At 34.8% G+C, this 24,372-nt stretch overlaps 1 protein-coding gene across 1 annotated transcript in view; it reads right to left on the bottom strand.

Moving 5' to 3' along the window:
- Positions 1 to 24,372, bottom strand: part of Arfrp1 (ADP-ribosylation factor related protein 1) — a 77,820-nt gene that overhangs the window by 27,689 nt on the left and 25,759 nt on the right. Inside the window, exon 2 of the mRNA XM_089097033.1 lies at positions 18,143 to 18,313. Within this exon, the coding sequence (XP_088953159.1) occupies positions 18,143 to 18,313 (171 nt within the window). The remainder of the gene's footprint in view (positions 1 to 18,142; positions 18,314 to 24,372) is intronic.

The raw sequence follows: 24,372 nt of genomic DNA on the forward strand, positions 1-24,372 counted from the left end.
ATATTTTCATTCAGATACAGGTGGACATTTAGGAGTTAAGAAAACGTTCCATAAATTAAAACAGTATTTTTACGTGCCGTCTGCAATGACAAAACTTAAAGAATTTGTAAGTACATGCGAAGCATGTAACTTAAGAAAAATCCCCCCAGCTTATCCTAATCCTCCAATGGGAAGGATCCCGGTAGCAAAGTATCCCTTCGATATTACCTCATTTGACTTATACGGAACAAGTGGAGGCTTGCCTGTCTCTAGCAGAGGCCATACTTGTATTCTTTCGGTTATAGATCATTTTTCCGGATTTACTTTTGCTAAAGCATTAAAGAATCAAGGTGCTTATGCCACCACTTAGGTGTTATCAAAGTAATTTTTAAAATTTGACATTCCTAATAAGATTTTGAGTGACAACGGGGGCAGTTTTGTCTAGACGATAACAAAAGCCACGATGAGTTTCCTCATCAAATCGACATTGATAACATTCCATTCACAATAAAAAACCAGGGTTAGAATAGAATTCAATCACAACATTTTTTCCACAGTACAAAGATTCTATATAAAGAACGACTGAGATGGATAGAATCAACTCCTACCTTATCTAACTAACGAGATCAACACTGCTTATTCCGAAAAAAACAAATACATTCCATTTTATTTACTTTTTGGTCGTGATTTTAGAATCCCGTATAATGAGATTATTGAATCTCGGCAGTATTATAATAGCTCGGAAGATTACAAACAAGAATTCATAAATAGGATGAGGAAAACTTATAAAAAAACTAGGCAAGAGTTGGAAAAATGCAAAATAAGCCAAAAGCTAAAAAACCAGCCCAAACTTAAGGAGAGTATAAATTTCAAGGAAGAAGACTACGTCCACCTAAAGAACAAAGCAAAAACGGAAGGCAAAAAACTTTTCAAAAAACATTCTGGACAGTACAGAATGGGCAAAAAGTACAATAACAATTATACTTTTAAAATGGAAAACCCCGATAGTGGAAGAACTTACAAGGCGCATGTTAGCCGAATAAAAAGAGCCCAATTTCCGGAAAGATGGGTATCACGTCCCTCCTCTACTGATTCGTCAGATTCGGAAAATGAGCCACCTAAATCAAGATTGGCAGAGCTAAAACCCTTAAATTTTAAACAAGATTATTTTGAAGATGACAGTGATGAGGAAAATTTTGAAGAATTTTTAGCTATGAAAAATCTAGTTATTCCAAAGAAAAAATCCCTAATACCAGGATTTTTTCCTGAAATAAAAACACCAAAAGATCCAAAAAGTTATTCATCAGCGAGCGCAGGAGAATTAGATTATACAATATCTCCAAAACCCAATTTTTCCCCGATAGAATTTCGACCTCTTGTCCCCCCAAAAGATTTCCAGATGATATGATTTTCCCTGCATCACCAATAGAAAGGCCCCTGTCTTTACAGGAACAATTAAACAGAGCTGTAGAAACCCCCGGTATTACTGTAAAAAAAATTCCTCCCAAAGATTTAACTAGAACAAACCTGCGAGAAGCTATGGATTTAATTAATTTCCCCATAAAAAAGAGTCAAAGTATATTTCCCGAGAATGAAACTCCCAAGGACGACCAGCAAGGTCAATATCATGATATAACTGTGTCCAAGGTCAAACCTAAAAAGTGGACTTCATGGAGGGAAACCTTAGTGCAAAGAATGCCTCATCCCCCTGAAGAAATGGCCTTCAAATAGTGGAGGAACCCTGCGAAAACTCTTGACTCCTCCCAAAGCTCAAGAATCTTTCAAATCTCCCGAGTTGAAAACTCAAGGCGAGGACTTAGAGAATAAACCTTCTACTTCCAGAGGAATAGAAATTTACGAAGGAATGGCAGGTGATACCACAAAAAGTGCCACCTCTAAAAGTTCCAATCCGGATTCGTCGGAAACCAGTTCCAAAGAGTCCGACGGCGTATCAGACCAAATAGTAGTTAAAGAAATAGGGAAATCAAGACCGAATTCAGCAGCTGCACACGCAAAGGAAACAAGATTAAAAGGGCAAGAATTTTTGAAAAAACAATACAAAAAGTTTGACCTTATTTCGCTAGAAAAACCGAAAAAGTAAAACCGCAAGAAACAGAGGAGAAAATAACGACACAGTCAGGTAGAACGGTTAAAAAACCTGACAGATGGAAATATCCCTAATTAATGTAAAGACAAATTTTAAACATAATAAATTTAACACCATAATAAATTTAACAGTGTGCAAGTAAAGTTAACCAAGTCAATATTAATGAAAAAAAATAGTACGAGTGATGTCAAAACATTGGTGATCAGAGAGAAAGGCCCAAAGGTAGGAAGCTCGTGGTCGATTGAGAACGACAAATGGTGTTTGACCATGTTTTGTGGGAAGCCTGGGGAGGAACTCAAAGCCCATTATTGTTTTTTGTAGTTTTTTTTTGTGTGTAAACGATCGTAGGAAGGGATATTTCTCGGTCCTTCAAGTGTAAGAAATTAGTATTTTTATGCCAATCAGGGCCAGTCAAAACAATACTTAAAGGTTGAATAGAAACTTCTGTGAGCTAGTTAAGTTCTCGTTTTTTTTGAATCAGAATGCTTTGAAAGAGAAACAGAGAGTTTACTTTCTTATAGCTCCGAGGCGAAAAAAGCTTTTTAATTTCATTATATTATATCTATGACGTATGCTGTCCTGCATTACTTTCATGCTGTCCTGTGTTAAACATTACTTTCAAAGAGAAACAGAGGCATTAATGTCTTTAGCTCCTTGGCAAAAAAATTTAATTTCATTAGTTTATATCTATGACGTATACAATAACAGAGAGATCACTGTTCTATAGTTCTGTGACAAAAATGTTCTTTAATTTCATTGGTTTATCTATGACATATATTGTGCTCTTGTGCTCTTTTGTGACATATTTTCGCAAGTCAGTCACGTTATATCTTACCTATACTGACTCAGGTCTCCTCAGATTTTCTATGGAAAATCGACCCGTGTCCGAACAAAGATTGATGTCATCAAAAACAAAAAATTTTTTTTTTACTAATCGTTTAATTTCTACCAATAAGAAGACTGCAAGGTGATGACGGTGATATCTTTACTAATGGTCTTATACATGGATTAAGACGAGGCGAAATCTCCTCTCTACAATGGGCATAAGAGCTTTCTAAGACGTAGAATCCCTACAACCATTATTAAACTCATTAAGACAGGGCTCTTTGTGTATGTTTTGCAGTACTGCTTTGGTATCTACCCTTTTCTTAAGTTCATTTGTATGAAATTGCCTTTCACGTGAAGATTGAAAAAAAAAATAAACTTGGAAGAATCAAAAGTAAATCAAATATGCCTAACTTGACTTAAAAAATCGATAATCTGACACTATTCATAGCTAGAGCTTGATCTGAATCGTGTTTTGCTCTGATTTTCAGGTTTTTAGTGTTTAATCTTCCTTTTTTACTTGCCGTTTTGTTCGTTTTTCTTGCTTAAAATATCAGTCAAATTCTTATTTAATTATTCTAATAATCAATTCGTACTCAATTTTTTACTTTAATTATTTATTAAAATATAATTTCTCAATAAGTTATTAATTAAAATTCAATTATCTCAATTAAACTAATTAGAACCTGATAATTTATTTAAGTTAGACTAAGGTTTATGTTTAACTTGAAAAGATTGTGCTTCGTTTAGCGAAAAACGTTTATTTTTGTCAATTTTTTCCTGTTTCTCCCTTTTTTTTAGTTTATGAGAAATTTTTTTGAGCAACATGTATATTAAATTATCCAATTCTGATATAGTGACTACTAAAGAGATTTCCTCGTGAAACCTATATTTCTTCACCCCCATTATACCCGTACAAATTTCCGCCAGTTTTCAGTATATTTAGATAGAGCGAATTTGTTTTTATTAGCTGAAGTAAACACGACTAGTGTGGAGTGTCTGGTATTTTGAAAAGAAGTTTAGTTTTTGAACAATGCAATTCAGTAGGCTATACCCTTCTATCTGGCAGCTTTATAAAATAAAAAAAAAAAAAAAAATACCAGTACAGAAGCGTCTAATTATGAGCTGATTCTGTTCATACTTATGAACACTATCATGATTCTCTGTTCCAAGAGAAAATGTTGGAGCTTTGTCTCGTTACAATCATACAGAAAGAATATACACAAGTTACAAAACAAAATTGATATTACAAAATGTGGGTACGATAACCATAAAACAAGGTTGTCGAGTCGTAACTAATGAGTCAACTGTCCGAACGCCGTTAATTACTACGAGCACAAAGATAATAAGTCCCAAAATAACTAACTTCAAGGCGATCAACCTGTCGTACGCTCTTCCCAATATAGAAAACGAGGAAATAAAATCCTCGATATGGTCAAAAATAGAAAAGAATAAAGGGAAAATAAGGCTTACAAAAATAAGAGAAGCATTAGATTCGCAGACTCCCCTATTTACAAATGAAGACCAAAGATTAACGTATGTGGATAATAGATACGGATGGTTCTCAACTAATATCTGGTGGAACATACTATTGACCGTATCTTTCGTTTTCGCAACCTCTCTGACCATAAGAACCCTATTGACTTTTAATTACGGAAAAATCCTAAGACTAAGAAGACAAACACCAAGAGAAGAACACGGGGAAACAGTTGAAATGCAGAGGTTAAACCCGGAGCCCCATGAGAACGTCTAAGCCAAGAAAATAGGGAAGACAATAGAAAACGAGTGGGTATAGAGGTCTCCACTCGTCCTTGTTATGTCTTGTTCCCTCATCGTAGTATCGTTTACATAAAACCGTGTGGTTACGATGCTGCAACATGCGTTTCTTAAACAGCACGGACGTGCGTGAACAATGCAGGCATGAAATATGTTGTAAAATTAGACCTCAAACTTAATAATGTAGGGTAAATTATATTTATTTAATAAGTATCGAAGAATTATATAAGCCCTTTATCGATGTTTCCGTTCTCAAAAAGAATTTGAAGACATCTCTGTTTTAGATTTCCCAATGGGAATTATGTCGTTTTGTTATAACCCAATTAATACGTGACTTATTCGTACTATGAGTATTTACTTCAAAGAACGTGTGATTCTGCCTCGTTATTTTTATTACAGGAAGTGGATGGACACATTGGATATTGAGCATTACAATGAGTTGCCCAGTACAGATACAGCCTAGTAGCATCTATTTTCATCATATCTCAACCGACGAAGAGTATTCACCATAGACTTCAGGCAATTTTCATCCCAGCTTCGTCTACAAAAAAAACAGTTACCTTTAATCGTTGTTTCTTCGATCAGGAACCATATTACGTACCAGGTAACACTATATTTGAATCTCAGTATCCAGCGCATTATCAAACTATATAATCATATAAATTCTGAGAACTCCATCGATTAGTACAAGATATAAATACATAGATATCGCCTTTGACAATCATTAGGGACCCCAGAATCATTTGACTGTATAGTGATGGTATTTGAAGTTAAATGATATTTAACAATATTTGAAGTTAAATGATATTTAAAGATATTTTAAGATATTTGAAGTTGAAGTTAAAGACAATTTGAAGTTTAATTCTGAGAACCCCATTGATCAGTACAAGATATAAATACAGAAATATCGCCCTTGATAATCATTATGGACCCCAGAATCATTTGACTGTATAGTGATGATATTTGAAGTTAAATGATATTTAACGATATTTGGAGTTAAATGACATTTGAAGATATTTGAAGTTGAAGTTAAAGACAATATGTTAAGAGAGTCACTATAGTTTGGTAACAACCCGATCCAAATACAAACTTCAGTTCCTCCATAATTAACCTAGGAATCACCGCAAGGGTTAGTTGACGAAAGCCATGAGCTAACAATTTTATAAAAGGCACAAATGAACAATTTGACGCGAGAACACATTCTTTATGTGCCTCAAAATATCCTAAAAATGATATGCTGAGAAGAAAATAAACGCACTCCCAGTGTTCGACCCCTTAATGATAAGGCACCCTATGAACTATCAAAAAAAGGAAGGTGAGAATGAACCCTGATAGCATATGCCAACACCTGTAGTGGGAATCATCATTTCCCAGTTAACTTGTCGTGTGAACACAATCAGGCTTGAACTGTTCCATGAAGAAACCATATCGTAAATGCTTAAAAGTTTTTGCCAAAACAAAAAGAGTGAAGGACAATAATTTACAACAGAAGGATGGAGTACACTAAAGACTCGAAGGTGATGAAATAGATGTGATTTTACATATGTTACTTCCTAATAACTTTGATAACTCAAAAATCCCAATAGTGAAAGTGTTTTAAGGTTACCAGTGAATATGGTAAACCCAATATTGTTTGTTATAAATCATTCATGTATGTACCGCTAGACGTTCAAGTAGAATTAGGTGTAGTATTATCATGTTATTCATTTAATGTAGTGTAGATAGAATGTAGTATGCCATATAGACAGCAAAAAAAAAGCCTTGTAAAAAGTGAATTCAAAAAACTTATGTAAAGGTAGAATAGCCCCAACCTTGTTGGAAATGTAAAAGTAATCAGTGTTAGATGTAGAAAAAAAAATCTTTAGTATAGTAGCTAGCCTAGAAACATGAATAATCTTAGTCCGGTAGATGAATTTTAGATAGGGATGTAGAATAAAATAAGAAAAGTAATAGAGAAAATTTTTAGCACTCCTGATTAAGCCATAACATAAATATAAAACAATTATGTAGAAGAAATAGTCAATAAATGGCGAACATTTTAAAAGCCCAAAGGCAAGCAATTAGTAATGACGGGGCGTCATTAATTAATGGGTCGGGTGATATGTACCGGGAGCAAAATGCGATATATTTAAAATACAAGATTCTTTCCTTCTAAAGATGATTCGGACAGAAAGTAAACGTCCCCTAATTGAGTTCAAATACCACTTCCAAGAGTCTAAATTCTTAATCAGCAAAAAGAGAAATTACATTCTAGCTTCAGTCAAACAACGACGCTAGTCGTTCGAATTTCGCTAAGATAATTAGTAACGAAAAAATGCTACGCACAATATTTCTAAGGAAGTTTAAATGGTAAGAACCGTGTGAACGCTTGAATCATCAGAAATATTTAAAAGAATTTATTGGACGAAAGGTTCGCATCCTTGGACCACTCGGGCCAATTATGAGCCAGTTCTTACAGCGCAGGACTGAAGAGCTACCTGTGTTAGTGGGGTAAAAATACCTTTTGAAAATATTCGTATTTGAGAACCAGGACCATTCAGATAGAAGTCTTAAATTCTTTCATTGTTGTATCTCGGTCACCGTTATTGTCATTTGGAGTGACCCACTGCTGTTCACCTAAATATGTAAGTTTCAATAAATTTATTGTTTTTTTTCTGTGTTTATTTCATTTTATATGTCTGGATTTAGCCTAATAATAGGTAATTAGTTCGCAAAATCTCCAAGGTAACGTTCCCAGGGAATCGGATCTCCAGATAGCTCAAGAAAAAGAGGTCACGTTCACATGGCTGTACTTTTTATTTTCACTCAATAATTGAGGGTGGCGCAGGTCTTGTTGGCATAATCTCCAGCGCTATAAGCGGCACTATCGGAGAACTTATAAGGTGTAAGTTCGCAGTTTTAAAGTACGATATTAGATTTGACGCGATCATCTTCATTACCGCTATTAGGACGGCCATACAAAACTTTTATTGCTACAATAACCCCCCCCCCCCACAGCCCCAGGGGAAAGGTCTTTTAGTTATAAAATTCGCCCATTGTTTACGCATAGTGTTTGTTATTGGGAAGTATGAATACATTTTCGGTGGGGGGGCGAATTTTCTTTTGGGGGGTTTTCCACAGGGGAATCTTCCACGTGGAGGGAAGTTTCCAGGGGGTGAACTTGTCAGGGGAAGTTGTACACAGGGGGAATTTGCAAGAATTTTTCATATGTCTTGCTTTCTCTTTTCCGTCTCAATTTTTCGCGTGGAGCGTTGGGAGGGTATTTCTTCGTAGAAGTGGGGCCAGATTTCCTGGCAGTATTTAAAAAAGGATCAGAAGTTAAATAAAAAACAAGTTTTTTCATCTGAAAGTAAGGAACAACATTAAAACTTAAAACGAATAGGAATTATTACGTATTTGAAGGGAGTGGCGCCCTCCTCAACATCTCGCTCTTTACGCTAAAGTTTGAATTTTGTCCCGATTCTTTAAGAACGACTCACGAAACACAAGGGTCGTTTAATTAGAACAACAAGAAGGTTTTTTAAAAGTACTAAAACACTTTAGCGTAAAGTACCAAACATAAGGAGCAAAATTAAAACTTAGAATGAACAGAAATTAATCCGCTTATTATTCCAAAATAAGAAATAATAGTAAGAATCTACCCACAAAGTCTCGTACCCAGCAGTTAGAACCTAACAAAAAAAATTTAAATTTTCAAGTATTTTTGTAGTTTGAAAACTTGTCTCTTACTAGGTTGCTAGTTACTGCTGCAACCCGGATCATTTTTTACTATAGGGTGTGATCGTCGCTTACTAGGTTGCTAGCTACCGCAGCAAACCCGGATTTAATACAAAATTACAAACACACACTGTTTGTCACACACACATACACTGTGTGTGTGTCACACACAGACACACACGATCTGGCCCCATAGTAAAAACTAGAATAACCCATAACTCCTAAAAACTAGAATCACATCAAAAAACGAAGTACGCTATTAAAACCACCTTGTCAGAAACCCTGATATAGAAAACTTACAGCTCGTTGGCTTGAATAACGAAGAAAACCCATTGGCTTGAAAAACATGAAAAGTTGCATGAACTAAGATATTCTGCATAGACGGCATCTTTTTTCCTTTTTTCCCTCGTAGCTAGAGGGGCACTGGAACGTCATAGAGAGCTCGTACATTGAAGAACGATCTATATAGTCCATGGTAACTGAACAGTTATAAGGAATGATTATATAGATGATGATGCAACACAGAGTTATCTTTAGGTAACCAAACAGTAAGGCAGTTGACTGTTACTAATGGTTCTTCTCCCTCTCAGAATTTGGGCTCTAGAACAACTTGAAATGCATGTAACGCCATTACTTAATCCCTTTCCAAAATTTGGATTTTGTCTCCGGTATCAAACAGTTCGTGGTTACGAACAGTAAGTAAGGAGCGACCCGGCTCAATAGTAGCCTAGTTTCATCAAGTTTAGTCTTACCCATCAAAAGTTACGAGCCTGAAAAAATTTGCATTATTTTCGAAAAAGGGGAAAACACCCCCTAAATCAAAGCATCAGATTCAGCGTATCAGAAAACCCTTCTGTAGAAATTTCAGCTCCTATCTGCAAAAATGTGGAATTTTGTATTTTTTGCCAGAAGAATGATCACGGATGCGTGTTTATTTGTTTGTTTGTTTTTTTTGCAGGGGTAATCGTATCAATCCAATGGTCCTAGAATATCGCAAGAGGACTCATTCGAACAGAAATTAAAAGTTCTAGTGCCCTTTTTAAGAGACCAATAAAATTGGAGAGCAACTAGGCCACTCCCACGCTCATTTTTTTTTCTCGAAGTCACCCGATCAAAATTTCGAGATAACTATTTTGTTCCACATAGTCGAAAATCTCATAAATATGTCTTTGAAGATCACTTAATCCCCTACAGTTACCGGCGGAAGGGTTGCAAGTTATGAACTTTGCCAATTGTTTACGTATAGTGTCTGTTATTGGGAAGTATTAAATAAAAAAAAACAAGTTTTTTCAACTGAAAGTTAGGATTAACATTAAAACTTAAAACGAACAGAAAATATTAAGGAGGCACACTTGTGCCTCTTTAAAGAGGCGACCCACCACAATTTTAAGCGATTTCAGGTCCTAGAGGTCGTAGGGAGACGGCGGTGATCGCATTTTGTAGCCCAAGCTCAAACTAAGAAACGTGCAAAATTTCACCCCCCCTCCGACTTTATCTTCATGGGTAAAAGTGGGCCGAAAGTTTCGAACCTCCGACCACAGCCCCCTTTAACGTTTTCCGATCGGGCTGAAATTTAGAGGTTAAGCTTTTCTAGGGCCCGGGAGCTTATCCTCAAAATTTCAGCTCAATCCGATCACTCCTTCCCTGTTTTCCAAAAACCAGACATAGCCACTTAATGTTCATTTCTCTTCTTTTTTTATTAGCCTCGCCTACAGGCCACAGTTGGCAACGGATCCGGGTGAATGAGGACTCATTCGAAGCGGAATTCGACCTGTTAGGGCCTTTTGATATTTTCAGACCGAAAAAATTTCCCCCCGAATTTACATTTACGAAAAACATCGTTTACCTATAAGAGCCCATGTTAATTTTTCCCACCACAGCCCCCCTTTAACGTTGTCCGATCGGGCTGAAATTTAGAGGATAAGCTTTCCTGGGGCCTGGGAGCTTATCCTCGAAAATCCGATCACTCCTTCTCTGTTTTCCAAAAACCAAATATCAAGTTTTGGGGGGATTTGCTTGCGTCAAAAATAGATTGCATAGACTAAAAATAATGTAACAATTGTCTCTGTGGTACAGTGGTCGCTATTCCTGACTGTCGGATGGAAGAACCGGGTTCGATTCCCCGCCAGAGGAAATTTTTTATATATTGAACTTTAAGTTTAAAAAAGAAACTCGGTTTTTTTTTTAAATCCAATCTATTAAATCCTTCGGCTCAACAGGCGTCTCCAGAAGAATATCACAGTCGGCCTTCAGGTTACAGGTAAGTCTCCACTGCTTTGATAACATGCCGTATACCCGCATGCTCGAAGACAAGTTGAAAAAAGAAAATCTTACTGTGTATTTGATTTGAGTATTCAGGAATTAAAAGCCTTAACACAAGAATCTTCAAAAGCGGGGGGTTTGGGGGCGGCAGTCCCCCAACTTTAACTCCTGACACGATCAGCTAACAGTTAGTCAAGCAATAATAAGTAATAAACTGTACAAAAAGGTACAGAAATTATTTGAAAAAAAACTACGTTTTCTAAAGAGTTAAAGAGGCTGAGTCACAAGTTCGAACCTTAAAACGTACAGGGATTAGGAGGTACAGTTGGGGGGCTGCCGCCCCCAAACCACCCGCTTTCGCAGCCTTTAAATAAAAAAAAACAAGTTTTTTAAACTGAAAGTACGGAGCGACATTAAAACTTAAAACGAACAGAAATTATTCCGTATATGAAAGGGGCTGTGCCCTCCTCAACGCCTCGCTCTTTACGCTTAAGTTTTTATTGTTTAAAAAAGAGTTTTGAGAAAGTCAAACTTTAGCGTAAAGAGCAAGGCGTTGAGGAGGGCACAGCCCCTTTCATATACGGAATAATTTCTGTTCGTTTTAAGTTTTAATGTCGCTCCTTACTTTCAGTTTAAAAAACTTTTGTTTAATTTAAAAGCTGCGAAAGCGGGGGGATTGGGAGGCGGCAGCCCCCCAACTGTACCTCCTAATCCCTGTACGTTTTAAGGTTCGAACTTGTGACTCAGCCTCTTTAACTCTTTAGAAAACGTAGTTTTTTTCAAATAATCATGTATATAAGGGAGGTTCCCAGTCCTAAATATCTCACTCTTACTCTATAGTTTTTTTTTTAACTTTTAAAAGAGATTATTATTCTAATCAAACAGCCTTTGTGATTCAGGAGTTATTCCTAAATAAATGGAACAAAAATCAAACTTAGGTTATAATTAGTTTTAAAAAAGTAAAACTAATATGCAAATTTCGTTTTGTTTATTCATGTACTCTGAGCCAAAATCAAAACCTGCATTAATTCAAAAACGTTCAGATATTAAATAAAAAAAAAACAAGTTTTTTAAACAGAAAGTAAGGAGCGACATTAAAACTTAAAACGGACAGCATTTATTCCGTATATGAAAGGGGGTGTCCCCTCTTAAACGCCTCTTTACGCTGAAGTTTTTTATTGCTTTAAAAAGTAGAATTTTGAGAAAAAGTCAAACTTTAGCGTAAAGTGTGAGGCGCTGAGGAGGGGACAGCCCCTTTCATATACGGACTAATTTCTGTTCGTTTTAAGTTTTAATGTCGCTCCTTACTTTCAGTTAAAAAAAACTTGTTTTTTTCTGTAATCATAGTCAGCGCAATAGCGCTGCCTCAGTTAAGAACGATGTTGGCACAATGTACTATTATTTTTTGGTTTGTTTGTCTTAGACCAGGGCACTTCGTATCGAAGGAGTTGTCGTAGAAACTACGAAAAGGGCTCATTTGATTGTATATTGGAGTGGCTTGTGCCCTTTTTAATAGTCGAAAGTGAATGGAAGGCAACTAACCCCCCTTCCACGCCCACCATTTCCCCCAAACACATCCAATCAAAATTTCGAGATAGCCATTTTGTTCAGCGTAGTTGATTTCCAAATAGAAATTATGATTTTGAGGAGGACACTCCCCCACAGCCCTTAGGGCAAGGGTTGTAAGTTATGACCTGGGGGCTTAAAAGGTTTTTATAAAAAGCGTTGTCGTAAAAACTTCCAAAAAGGCTCGTTCGATTGAAAATTCAAAGCGCTAGTGCCCTTTTTAATAGTCGAAAGTAATTGGAGGGCAACTAACCCCCCTCTCACGCCAACCTTTTCCCCAAACGCATCCAATCCAAATTTTGAGATAGCCATTTTGTTCTACGTAGTTAGAAGTTCTAGAAATAAGGTCTTTGAAGATGACAACCCCTCCCCCTCAGAGCAATCAGGGCAAGCGTTGTAAGCTATGCCCTGTGGGCATATAATTTTTTATTATAGAAAGCGTTGTCGTAGAAACTTCAAAAAGGGCTCATTTGATTGGAAATTCAAAGGGCTAGTGCACTTTTTAATAGTCGAGTGATTTGAGGGCAATTAACCCCTCCCCCCCCTCTCACGCCCACCTTTTCCCCAAACACATCCAATCAAAATTTTTAGATAGCCATTTTGTTCAACGTAGTTAAAAGTTTTAGAAATTAAGTCTTTGAGGATGATAACCCCCTCAGAGCCATCGGGGTAAGGGTTGTAAGTTATGCCCTGGGAGCATATACGGTTTTTATAGATAGTGATATTGTAGAAACTCCAAAAAGCGTTTATTCGATTGGAAATTGGAAGAGCTTGGGCCCTTTTTAATAGTCGAAAGTGATTGGAGGATAACTAACACCCCTCTCACTCCCACCACTTCCCCAAACACATCCAATCCAAATTTTGAGATAGCCATTTTGTTCGTTAAAAAATCTTCGCAGTTAAAAAGTCTGGAAATTATGTTTTTGAGGATTACACTCCCCCCACGTAGAAAATTCAAAAAAGGTTCATTCAATTGGAAATTCAAAGGGCTAGTGCCCTTTTTAATAGTCGGAAGTGATTGGAGGCAAATTAACCCCCCTCTCACGCTCACCATTTCCCCAAACACATCCTCTCAAAATTTTGAGATAGTAAATTTCTTCAACGTATTTGAAAGTTCTAGAAATTAGGTCTTTGAGGATGACAAGCCCCCCCCCCAGCCGTCAGGGCAAGGGTTGTAAGTTATGCCCTGAGGGCATATAAGGCTTTAATTGAAAGCGTTGTCGTAGAAACTTCACAAGGGCTCATTCGATTGGAAATTGAAAGGGCTAGTGCCTTTTTTAATAGTTAAAAGTGATTGGAGAGCAACTAACGCCCCTCTCACGCCCATTATTTCCCCAAACACATCCAATCAAAATTTTGAGATAGCCATTTTGTTTAACGTAGTTGAAAGTTTTGGAAATTATGTTTTTGAGGATGACAATCCACTCACAACCCTCAGGGCAAGGGTTATAATTTATGCCCTGGGGGTATATAAGATGTTTATAGAAAGCGTTGTCGTAAAAACTAAAAAAGAGCTCATTCGACTGGAAATTCAAAGGGCTAGTGCCCTTTTTAATAGTCCAAAGTGATTGGACGGTTCGACATTTTTCTAGTAAAGATCGATGTGGGTACAATGTATTATTAATTTTTTCTCTTTTTTTGTATAGAGCAGGGCACTTCGTATAGAAGGAAGTGTCTTAGGAACTTCGAAAACGACTCATTCGATTGAAAATGGAAAGGGCTAATCCCCTTTTTATTAGTCGAAAGTGATTGGAGGGCAACTAGTCCCCTTCCCACGCCCATCAATCTAATTGCCAATTAATTTTAAAGACATAAGTGTTGCCTTAAGATTAAATAAAAATGCACTGTGTTAATGCAAATTCTCAGTAAGGCATCTCAGCAGTATCCCAAGAACGAATGAGGGTATTATGTTCAAACTTTCGGGGCTTTTTCTGCTCTTGCAATTTAACCAGACGAAAATAGTGTAAGCGTATCCAAGCTATCAAAGAAAGCTAACAGATTCTTTTGGGAATGATATCAAGTTTTCTATTTCAGGTCAACTAGAGGAGGTATGAAACTAAATTAAACACTGCTATTTGTGTTCAGATTTTTGAAACGGTGTATGTTGTTAAAAATTGCTTAAAATTTTTCTCCAGAATACAAATATCAGGCCAAACTATAAAGTCTAAAAAAAACGAAAAAATATAAAGTATTATTTTCTTTTTCCCTGTAATGACAATTTCAATATAAAACGAAAAGAAATAAATTAAAAAAAAACTTTCCACAAAATAAGTTTTTCAAAGAAAGAACTCCATTAAACCAAAAATGAACAAATATATAATAAAATAATCTAACAAGCGTGAAACTACCACAAATCAGCATCGATAAATAAATGAAACTAAAAACGAACAGAAATTACAATAAATAACCGAGTCAAACTCAAAACAAGGGGAAATTAACATGAGTAGTGCTAGAAACCCCTATGCCTTCCCAAGGCCAGAACATAATTTGCACTTTACTGAAAAAAATACAAATGAATGGTCAGTTTAATATGCATATACTGATATTTCGTAATCAAAATGATAATATTTTTTGATTTATTAAAGTTATAAAAGTAAAAACATTTATGTTTTTTCAGTAAAGTGCAAATTATGTTCTTGCCTTTGGAAGGCATAGGGGTTTTGAGCCCTACTCATGTTAATTTCTCCTCGTTTTGAGTTTGACTCGGTTATTTTTTGTAATTTCTGTTCGGTTTTAGCTTCATTTATTCATCGATGTTTATTTGTGGTAGTTTCACGCGTGGTAGATTATTTAATTTTATTTTTGCTCATTTTTGGTTTAATGGAGTTCTTTTCTTTTCTTTGAAAAACTTATTTTGTGGAAAAGGTTTTCTTAATTAATTTACATAAAGGATTGATATAGATCATTCTAGAAGGGAATTAGAATGAACTTATCTGGAGTATGGTGTTACACTTGAATTAATTAGCTGCCTGATTCTTTGAGGTTCGTCTTTTACTATTCCAACTAAGAAAAAGCGGTAGCTAGCCACCTAGTAAGAGACAATCAAGTCGCATAATAAAAAATATAATATCTTACAGCTCCGAAACATAAAATCACATCGAAAAACAAAGTATACTATTAGAATTGCTTTGTCCGAAATCAAACAGTTCGTGGTAACGAACTGTATAGTAAGAGCGATTCGTCTCAACAGTAACTGAAACTCTTAAAAGCGAAATTTTGATACCAATAGATACATCAAAAGACTTAGATTTTGATACTAATTTTAAATATATAAGTTTCATCAAGTTTAGTTTTACTCATCAAAAGTTAAGAGCCTGAGGAAATGTGCCTTATTTTCAAGAAAGGGGGAAACGCCCTCTAAAAATCATAGAATCTTGATGGAAATTACACCATCAGATTAAGCGTGTCAGTGAACCTTGCTGTAGAGGTTTCATGCTCCTATCTGCAAAAATGTGGAATTTAGTATTTTTTGCCAGAAGAAAGTTACATTAAGGAACAAACTATAGCCCATAGTAACTGAAGTAATATAAGGAATCATTATAGACACGATTATTTTAATTATATTCCTTAAGAAGTCATCATAAGTAAAAAGGCGAGAGCCAGCTATCCCAACCGCTAAACAATGAAGGATATATTAAGATATCTGATTATAGAAGTTTATCTTAAAGAACAAATTATGAACTTAGTTAGCTGCCTGAAGCTTGAGGATCGTCTCTTACTAATCGAAAGAAGAAAAAGTCGTAGGTTTTTTCCTGTTTGTAATCATCAAACCGGTCGTGGTAACGAACTGTGAGTAAGAGGCGACCCGGCTCAATAGAAACCAAAACTCTAGAAAATGGAATTTTGACACCAATAGATACATTAAAAATTGGATTTTTGCTGAGGTTTTAATCTTTTATCTGCAAAAATGTGGAATTTTGTATTTTTTGCCAGAAGAACGATCATGGATGCGTGCGTATTTGTTTCTTTTTCCCCCCATGGGTTATCGTATCGACCCAGTGGTCCTAGAATATTGCGAAAGGGTTCATTCAAACAGAAATTAAAAGTTCTAGAGCTTTTTAATTTTTTTTTTTTAATCAAACAGTTCGTGGTAACGATCTGTATAGTAAGAGCGACTCGTCTCAATAGTAGCCGAATTCTAAAACAAGAAATTTTCATACCAATAAATACATCAAAAGAATCAGATCTTTACGATGATTTGAAATATCTAAGTTTTACCAAGTTTAGTTTTACCCATCAAAAGTTACAAGCCTGAGAAAATTTGCCGCATTTTCAAAAAAAAGAGAAAAACGTCCCTTTAAAGTCATGGAATCTTAATGAAAATCATACTATCAGATTCAACGTATCAGAAAACCCCACTGTAGAGTTTATAAGCTCCTAGCTGCAAAAGTTTGGAATTTTGTATTTTTTGCCAGAAGAAAGATCACAGATGCGTGTTTATTTGTTTGTTTTTTTCCCCAGAGGTGATCGTATCGACCCAGTAGTTCTAGAAAATCGCAAGAGGGCTCATGCGAATGGAAATTAAAAGTTCTAGTTCCTTTTTTTTATTAAAAACAAAATTTAATTAAATGAAGAACTTTTTTATTTAAATTCCACTAAAAACTGCATTATTATTGCCAGTCTTGATGAATGCCAGCTATCCTAACCGCTAGTATGCTTACCATTGTACCATCAGAGACTTACCATTGTACATCAGGAAAAATAAGTTACAAATAATCACATTGAAAAGGTTGCTGCTTACAATATGTTGAAAAGATACAAAGCGTTGATTTTTCTCTTATAACCATTTATGACGTAATAACTGAATGCAATATCTATACACTTCGATCTTTCGACAAGAGAATTTTGATTTTATTTTTGTTCTCAGTTCAGGATCACTAAAGTTATTATATAAACTGCAAAAATATTTATGGTATCCGAGCAATAATTTGAATCTTTTAATTAAAACTAGAAAAATACTTAAAAAATTTTAATTGGTTTTATTTTTTGTTAGGTTCTAACTACCCAACGCGGGATTTAATGTGTATTTAAATTCTTTTTTATTTTGTATTTTAGTTTTCAGTTTAGAATCGCTAAAGTTATTAAGTAATACAAGAAGGGCTGCCCCATCCTAAACCCCTCACTCTTCAGTCTAATGTTTGACTTTTTGTCCCAATTCTTTAAGTACGAATGCTGAAACACAGAGGCTTTGGAACTGGAATAAAAAGCTTCTTTAAAAAGCCTCACTCTTTAGTCAAATGTTTGACTTTTTGTCCCAATTCATTGAGAACAAATGCTGAAACACAGAGGCCTTGAAATTGGAGTAAAAAGCTTCTTCTTAAAGCATTAAAAAACTTTACCGTAACGAGTGAGGGGTTGAGGGGGAGGGGTAGCCCCCAAGATTTATCCCCCAAGATTAATTCCATGTTCAGAGAAAAAAACTGAAAGCCTATTTTTTTTCTAAAATCTCAAACTACTATCAGCTATTATTATCAGCTATTAAGAAACAGAAATTTTGATTTGATTTAGGGAAAGTAAACCATTCAGGTAGTACAGTTGTTTTTGTTTCATGCTGCTTTTCAAATATCTTTTTTAATATTGGTACTAGAGTTTTGGTATTCGATGTTGACGCCTTATCTAGAATATTGGTACATTGATATCTAATTAGATAAAGTCAACTTTGCTTCCAACGTTTAAATATTCAGTTTTACCAAGGTTAAAAACAGGAAGCAGGCCGTCCACGGTTGGGATGGGAGGATGCCATACAGAAAGTTTAACGGGATTTAAAGATGCCATAAAGAAAGACTTCCTGGGAGGGTGTAAAGAGGGAGGCTTTGAATAAATTTGGATGGAGGAGGAGCGTGCGTAGCTGTGTTGGCCACAGGAAGCTTGGTCCTATGGTGAATTGCTAGTAATAGTAGTAGTAGTTACCTTGTCCCATAAGGACTGTAATTCCTCTTGTCCGCCAAGATCCCAGAAGCTAACTTTAACTCCCAGCAAGTCCACCTTTCCTATATTGAGACCAACAGTTGATGTGATCTTTGATGCATTTAAAGGTTTGTAGTCTCTCACAAATTTAGTTTTAGCAGCTTCTAAATATGTCTGAAAACAAAAAATCAGATAGATAGTTTAAACCTTCTGATTTAAAAAAAATATAAACAAAAATAAAAAATTTAACGCAAAAGTCAATTCATCATTTTTAAAAATGAACAAGGATATGCAGAAAGGCATAAAAAAAACAAGAAGAAAAATACAATGAATTTGCTGAGAAAAACAAGTGTATTTCATACAAAAGAATCTATCACCTTCCAAACGAGCAGCCAACAATCTACATCCATGATAACAAAAGTAACAAAACAGAAGTAACACAACACATGGTAAAATCAAGAAGAAAAATATAATAAATTTGCTGGGAAATTCAGGCTTATTTCATACAAAAGAGTCACTCATCTGCCAAAGGAGCTGCGAACAATCTACACCCATGATAACAAAAGTAACACAGCACATGGTAACACAACACAAGTAACACAACCCAAAGGCTATTAAAAACAAAAATAAAAAATAAAAAGAATTTACTAAGAAAATCATTTGTATTTCAGACAAAATAATCTCTCACCTTCCCAATGAGCTGCCGACAATATACACCCATCATAACAAAAGTAACACAACACAAAAAAAATACAACCCATGGTAAAAACAAGAAGAAAAATACAATGAGTTTGCAAGGAAATTCAAGCTTATTTCATACAAAAGAGTCACTCATCTGCCAAAGGAGCTGCCAAAAATTTACACCCATGATAACAAAAGTAACACATCACATGGTAACACAACACAAGTAACACAATCCATAGGGTAGTAAAAACAAGAAGAAAAATAAAATGAATTTACTAATGAAATCTTGTGTATTTCAGACAAAATAATCTCTCGCCTTCCAAATGAGCTGCCAACAATATTCACCAATCGTAACAAAAGTAACACAAAAAAAACAACCTATGGTAAAAACAAGAAGAAAGATACAATGAATTTACAAGGAAATTCAAGCGTATTTCATCATACAAAAGAGTCACTCATCTGCTAAAGGAGCTGCCAAAAATCTACACCCATGATAACAAAAGTAACACAGCACATGGTAACACATCACAAGTAACACAATCCATAGGGTAGTAAAAACAAGAAGAAAAAATAAAATGGATTTACTAATGAAATCTTGTGTATTTCAGACAAAATAATCTCTCGCCTTCCAAATGAGCTGCCAACAATATTCACCAATCGTAACAAAAGTAACACAACACAAAAAAAACACAACCTATGGTAAAAACAAGAAGAAAGATACAATGAATTTGCAAGGAAATTTAAGCGTATTTCATACAAAAGAGTCACTCATCTGCCAAAGGAGTTGCCAAAAATGTACAGCCATGATAACAAAAGTAACACAGCACATGGTAACACATCACAAGTAACACAATCCATAGGGTAGTAAAAATAAGAAGAAAAAATAAACTGAATTTACTAATGAAATCTTGTGTATTTTCAGACAAAATAATCTCTCGCCTTCCAAATGAGCTGCCAACAATATTCACCAATCGTAACAAAAGTAACACAACACAAAAAAAAACACAACCTATGGTAAAAACAAGAAGAACGATACAATGAATTTGCAAGGAAATTCAAGCGTATTTCATACAAAAGAGTCCCTCATCTGCCAAAGGAGCTGCCAAAAATCTACACCCATGATAACAAATGTAACACAGCACATGGTAACACATCACAAGTAACACAATCCATAGGGTATAACAAAAGTAACACAACACAAAAAAAATACAACCCATGGTAAAAACAAGAAGAATAATACAACGAATTTGCAAGGAAATTCAAGCTTATTTCATACAAAAGAGTCACTCATCTCCCAAAGGAGCTGCCAAAAATTTACACCCATGATAACAAAAGTAACATAGCACATGGTAACACATCACAAGTAACACAATCCATAGGGTAGTAAAAACAAGAAGAAAAATACAATGAATTTGCAAGGAAATTCCAGCTTATTTCATACAAAAGAGTCACTCATCTGCCAAAGGAGCTGCCAAAAATTTACACCCATGATAACAAAAGTAACATAGCACATAGTAACACATCACAAGTAACACAATCCATAGGGTAGTAAAAACAAGAAGAAAAAATAAAATGAATTTACTAATGAAATCATGTGTATTTCAGACAAAGTAATCTCTCACCTTCCAAATGAGCTGCCAACAATATACACCTATCATAATAAAAGTAACACAACACAAAAAAAAATACAACCCATGGTAAAAACAAGAGGAAAAATACAATGAATTGGCAAGGAAATTCAAGCGTATTTCATACAAAAGAGTCACTCATATGCCAAAGAAGCTGCCAAAAATCTACACCCATGATAACAAAAGTAACACAGCCCATGGTAACACATCACAAGTAACACAATCCATAGTGTAGTAAAAACAAGAAGACAAAATAAAATGAATTTACTAAGAAAATCCTGTGTATTTCATACAAAAGAATCTCTCACCTTCCAAATGAGCTGCCAACAATATACACCCATCATAACAAAAGTAACACAGCACAAAAAAAATACAACCCATGGTAAAAACAAGAAGAATAATACAACGAATTTGCAAGGAAATTCAAGCTTAGTTCATACAAAAGAGTCACTCATCTGCCAAAGGAGCTGCCAAAAATTTACACCCATGATAACAAAAGTAACATAGCACATGGTAACACATCACAAGTAACACAATCCATAGGGTAGTAAAAACAAGAAGAAAAATACAATGAATTTGCAAGGAAATTCAAGCTTATTTCATACAAAAGAGTCACTCATCTGCCAAAGGAGCTGCCAAAAATTTACACCCATGATAACAAAAGTAACATAGCACATAGTAACACATCACAAGTAACACAATCCATAGTGTAGTAAAAACAAGAAGACAAAATAAAATGAATTTACTAAGAAAATCATGTGTATTTCATACAAAATAATCTCTCACCTTCCAAATGAGCTGCCAACAATATACACCCATCATAACAAAAGTAATACAACACAAAAAAAAATACAACCCATGGTAAAAACAAGAAGAAAAATACAATGAATTTGCAAGGAAATTCAAGCTTATTTCATACAAAAGAGTCACTCATCTGCCAAAGGAGATGCCAAAAATTTACACCCATGATAACAAAAGTAACATAGCACATGGTAACACATCACAAGTAGCACAATCCATAGGGTAGTAAAAACAAGAAGAAAAAATAAAATGAATTTACTAATGAAATCATGTGTATTTCATACAAAATATTCTCTCACCTTCCAAATGAGCTGCCAACAATATATAGCCATCGTAACAAAAGTAACACAACAAAAAAAAAAAAAAAACCTAACCTATGGTAAAAACAAGAAGAAAAATATAATGAATTTGCTAGGAAATTCAGGCTTATTTCATACAAAAGAGTCACTCATCTGCCAAAGGAGCTGCCAACAATATACCCATGATAACAAAAGTAACACAGCACATAGTAGCACAACATAATTTACACAACCCATGGGAAAAACAAGAAGAAAAATACAATGAATTTACTGAGAAAATCAAGTGTATTTCATACAAAAGAATCACTTACCTGCCAAAGGAGCTGCCAAAAATCTACACCCATGATAACAAAAGTAACACAGAACATAGTAGCACAACATTATTTACACAACCCATGGGAAAAAAAAGAAGAAAAATACAATGAACTTACTGAGAAAATCAAGTGTATTTCATACAAAAGAATCACTTACCTGCCAAAGGAGCTGCCAACAATATACACCCATCGTAACAAAAGTAACACAACACAAAAAAAAAACACAGCCCATGGTAAAAAACAAGAAGAAACATACAATGAATTTGCTAGGAAATTCAAGATTATTTCATACAAAAGATTCACTCATCTACCAAAGGAGCTACCAACAATCTACACTCATGATAACAAAAGTAACACAGCACATGCTAAAACAACATAAGTAACACAACCCATAGGCTAGTAAAAACATGAAGAAAAAATAAAATGAATTTACTAAGAAAATCATGTGTATTTCAGACAAAATAATCTCTCACCTTCCAAATGAGCTGCCAACAATATACACCCATCATAACAAAAGTAACACAACAACAAAAAATACAACCCATGGTAAAAACAAGAAGAAAAATACAATGGATTTGCAAGGAAATTCAAGCTTATTTCATACAAAAGAGTCACTCATCTCCCAAAGGAGCTGCCAAAAATCTACACCCATGATAACAAAAGTAACATAGCACATGGTAACACATCAAAAGTAACACAATCCATAGGGTAGTAAAAACAAGAAGAAAAATACACTGAATTTGCAAGGAAATTCAAGCTTATTTCATACAAAAGAGTCACTCATCTGCCAAAGGAGCTGCCAAAAATTTACACCCATGATAACAAAAGTAACATAGCACATGGTAACACATCACAAGTAACACAATCCATAGAGTAGTAAAAACAAGAAGACAAAATAAAATAAATTTACTAAGAAAATCATGTGTATTTCATACAAAATAATCTCTCGACTTCCAAATGAGCTGCCAACAATATGCATCCATCATAACAAAAGTAATACAACACAAAAAATAATACAACCCATGGTAAAAACAAGAAGAAAAATACAATGAATTGGCAAGGAAATTCCAGCTTATTTCATACAAAAGAGTCACTCATCTGCCAAAGGAGCTGCCAAAAATTTACACCCATGATAACAAAAGTAACATAGCACATGGTAACACATCACAAGTAACACAATCCATAGGGTAGTAAAAACAAGAAGAAAAAATAAAATGAATTTACTAATGAAATCATGTGTATTTCATACAAAATAATCTCTCACCTTCCAAATGAGCTGCCAACAATATACAGCCATCGTAACAAAAGTAAGACAACACAAAAAAAAAACCTAACCTATCGTAAAAAGAAAAAGAAAAATATAATGAATTTGCTAGGAAATTCAGGCTTATTTCCTACAAAAGAGTCACTCATCTGCCAAAGGAGCTGCCAACAATATACCCATGATAACAAAAGTAACACAGCACATAGTAGCACAACATAATTTACACAACCCATGGGAAAAACAAGAAGAAAAATACAATGAATTTACTGAGAAAATCAAGTGAATTTCATACAAAAGAATCACTTACCTGCCAAAGGAGCTGCCAACAATATACACCCATCGTAACAAAAGTAACACAACACAAAAAAAAACACAGCCCATGGTAAAAAACAAGAAGAAACATACAATGAATTTGCTAGGAAATTCAAGATTATTTTATACAAAAGAGTCACTCATCTACCAAAGGAGCTACCAACAATCTACACTCATGATAACAAAAGTAACACAGCACATGCTAAAACAACATAAGTAACACAACCCATAGGCTAGTAAAAACATGAAGAAAAAATAAAATGAATTTACTAAGAAAATCATGTGTATTTCAGACAAAATAATCTCTCACCTTCCAAATGAGCTGCCAACAATATACACCCATCATAACAAAAATAACACAACAACAAAAAAATACAACCCATGGTAAAAACAAGAAGAAAAATACAATGTATGTGAAAGGAAATTCAAGCTTATTTCATTCAAAAGAGTCGCTCATCTCCCAAAGGAGCTGCCAAAAATCTACACCCATGATAACAAAAGTAACACAGCACATGGTAACACATCACAAGTAACACAATCATAGGGTAGTAAAAACAAGAAAAAAAAAATAAAATGAATTACTAATGAAATCATGTGTATTTCATACAAAACAATCTCTCACCTTCCAAATGAGCTGCCAACAATATACACCAATCGTAACAAAAGTAACACAACACAAAAAAAAACACAACCTATGGTAAAAACAAGAAGAAAGATACAATGAATTTTCTAGGAAATTCAAGCTTATTTCATTCAAAAGAGACACTCAGCTGCCAAAGGAGCTGGCAACAATATACCCATGATAACAAAAGTAACACAGCACATAGTAGCACAACAAAAGCAACACAATCTATGGTAAAAACAAGAGGAAAAATACAATGAATTTACTGAGAAAATCAAGTGTATTTCATACAAAAGAATCTCTCACCTT

Source organism: Artemia sp. Qi Xiang Cuo, chromosome 11, assembly GCF_049724085.1.
Source record: "Artemia sp. Qi Xiang Cuo chromosome 11, ASM4972408v1, whole genome shotgun sequence".
Taxonomy (NCBI): domain Eukaryota; kingdom Metazoa; phylum Arthropoda; class Branchiopoda; order Anostraca; family Artemiidae; genus Artemia; species Artemia sp. Qi Xiang Cuo.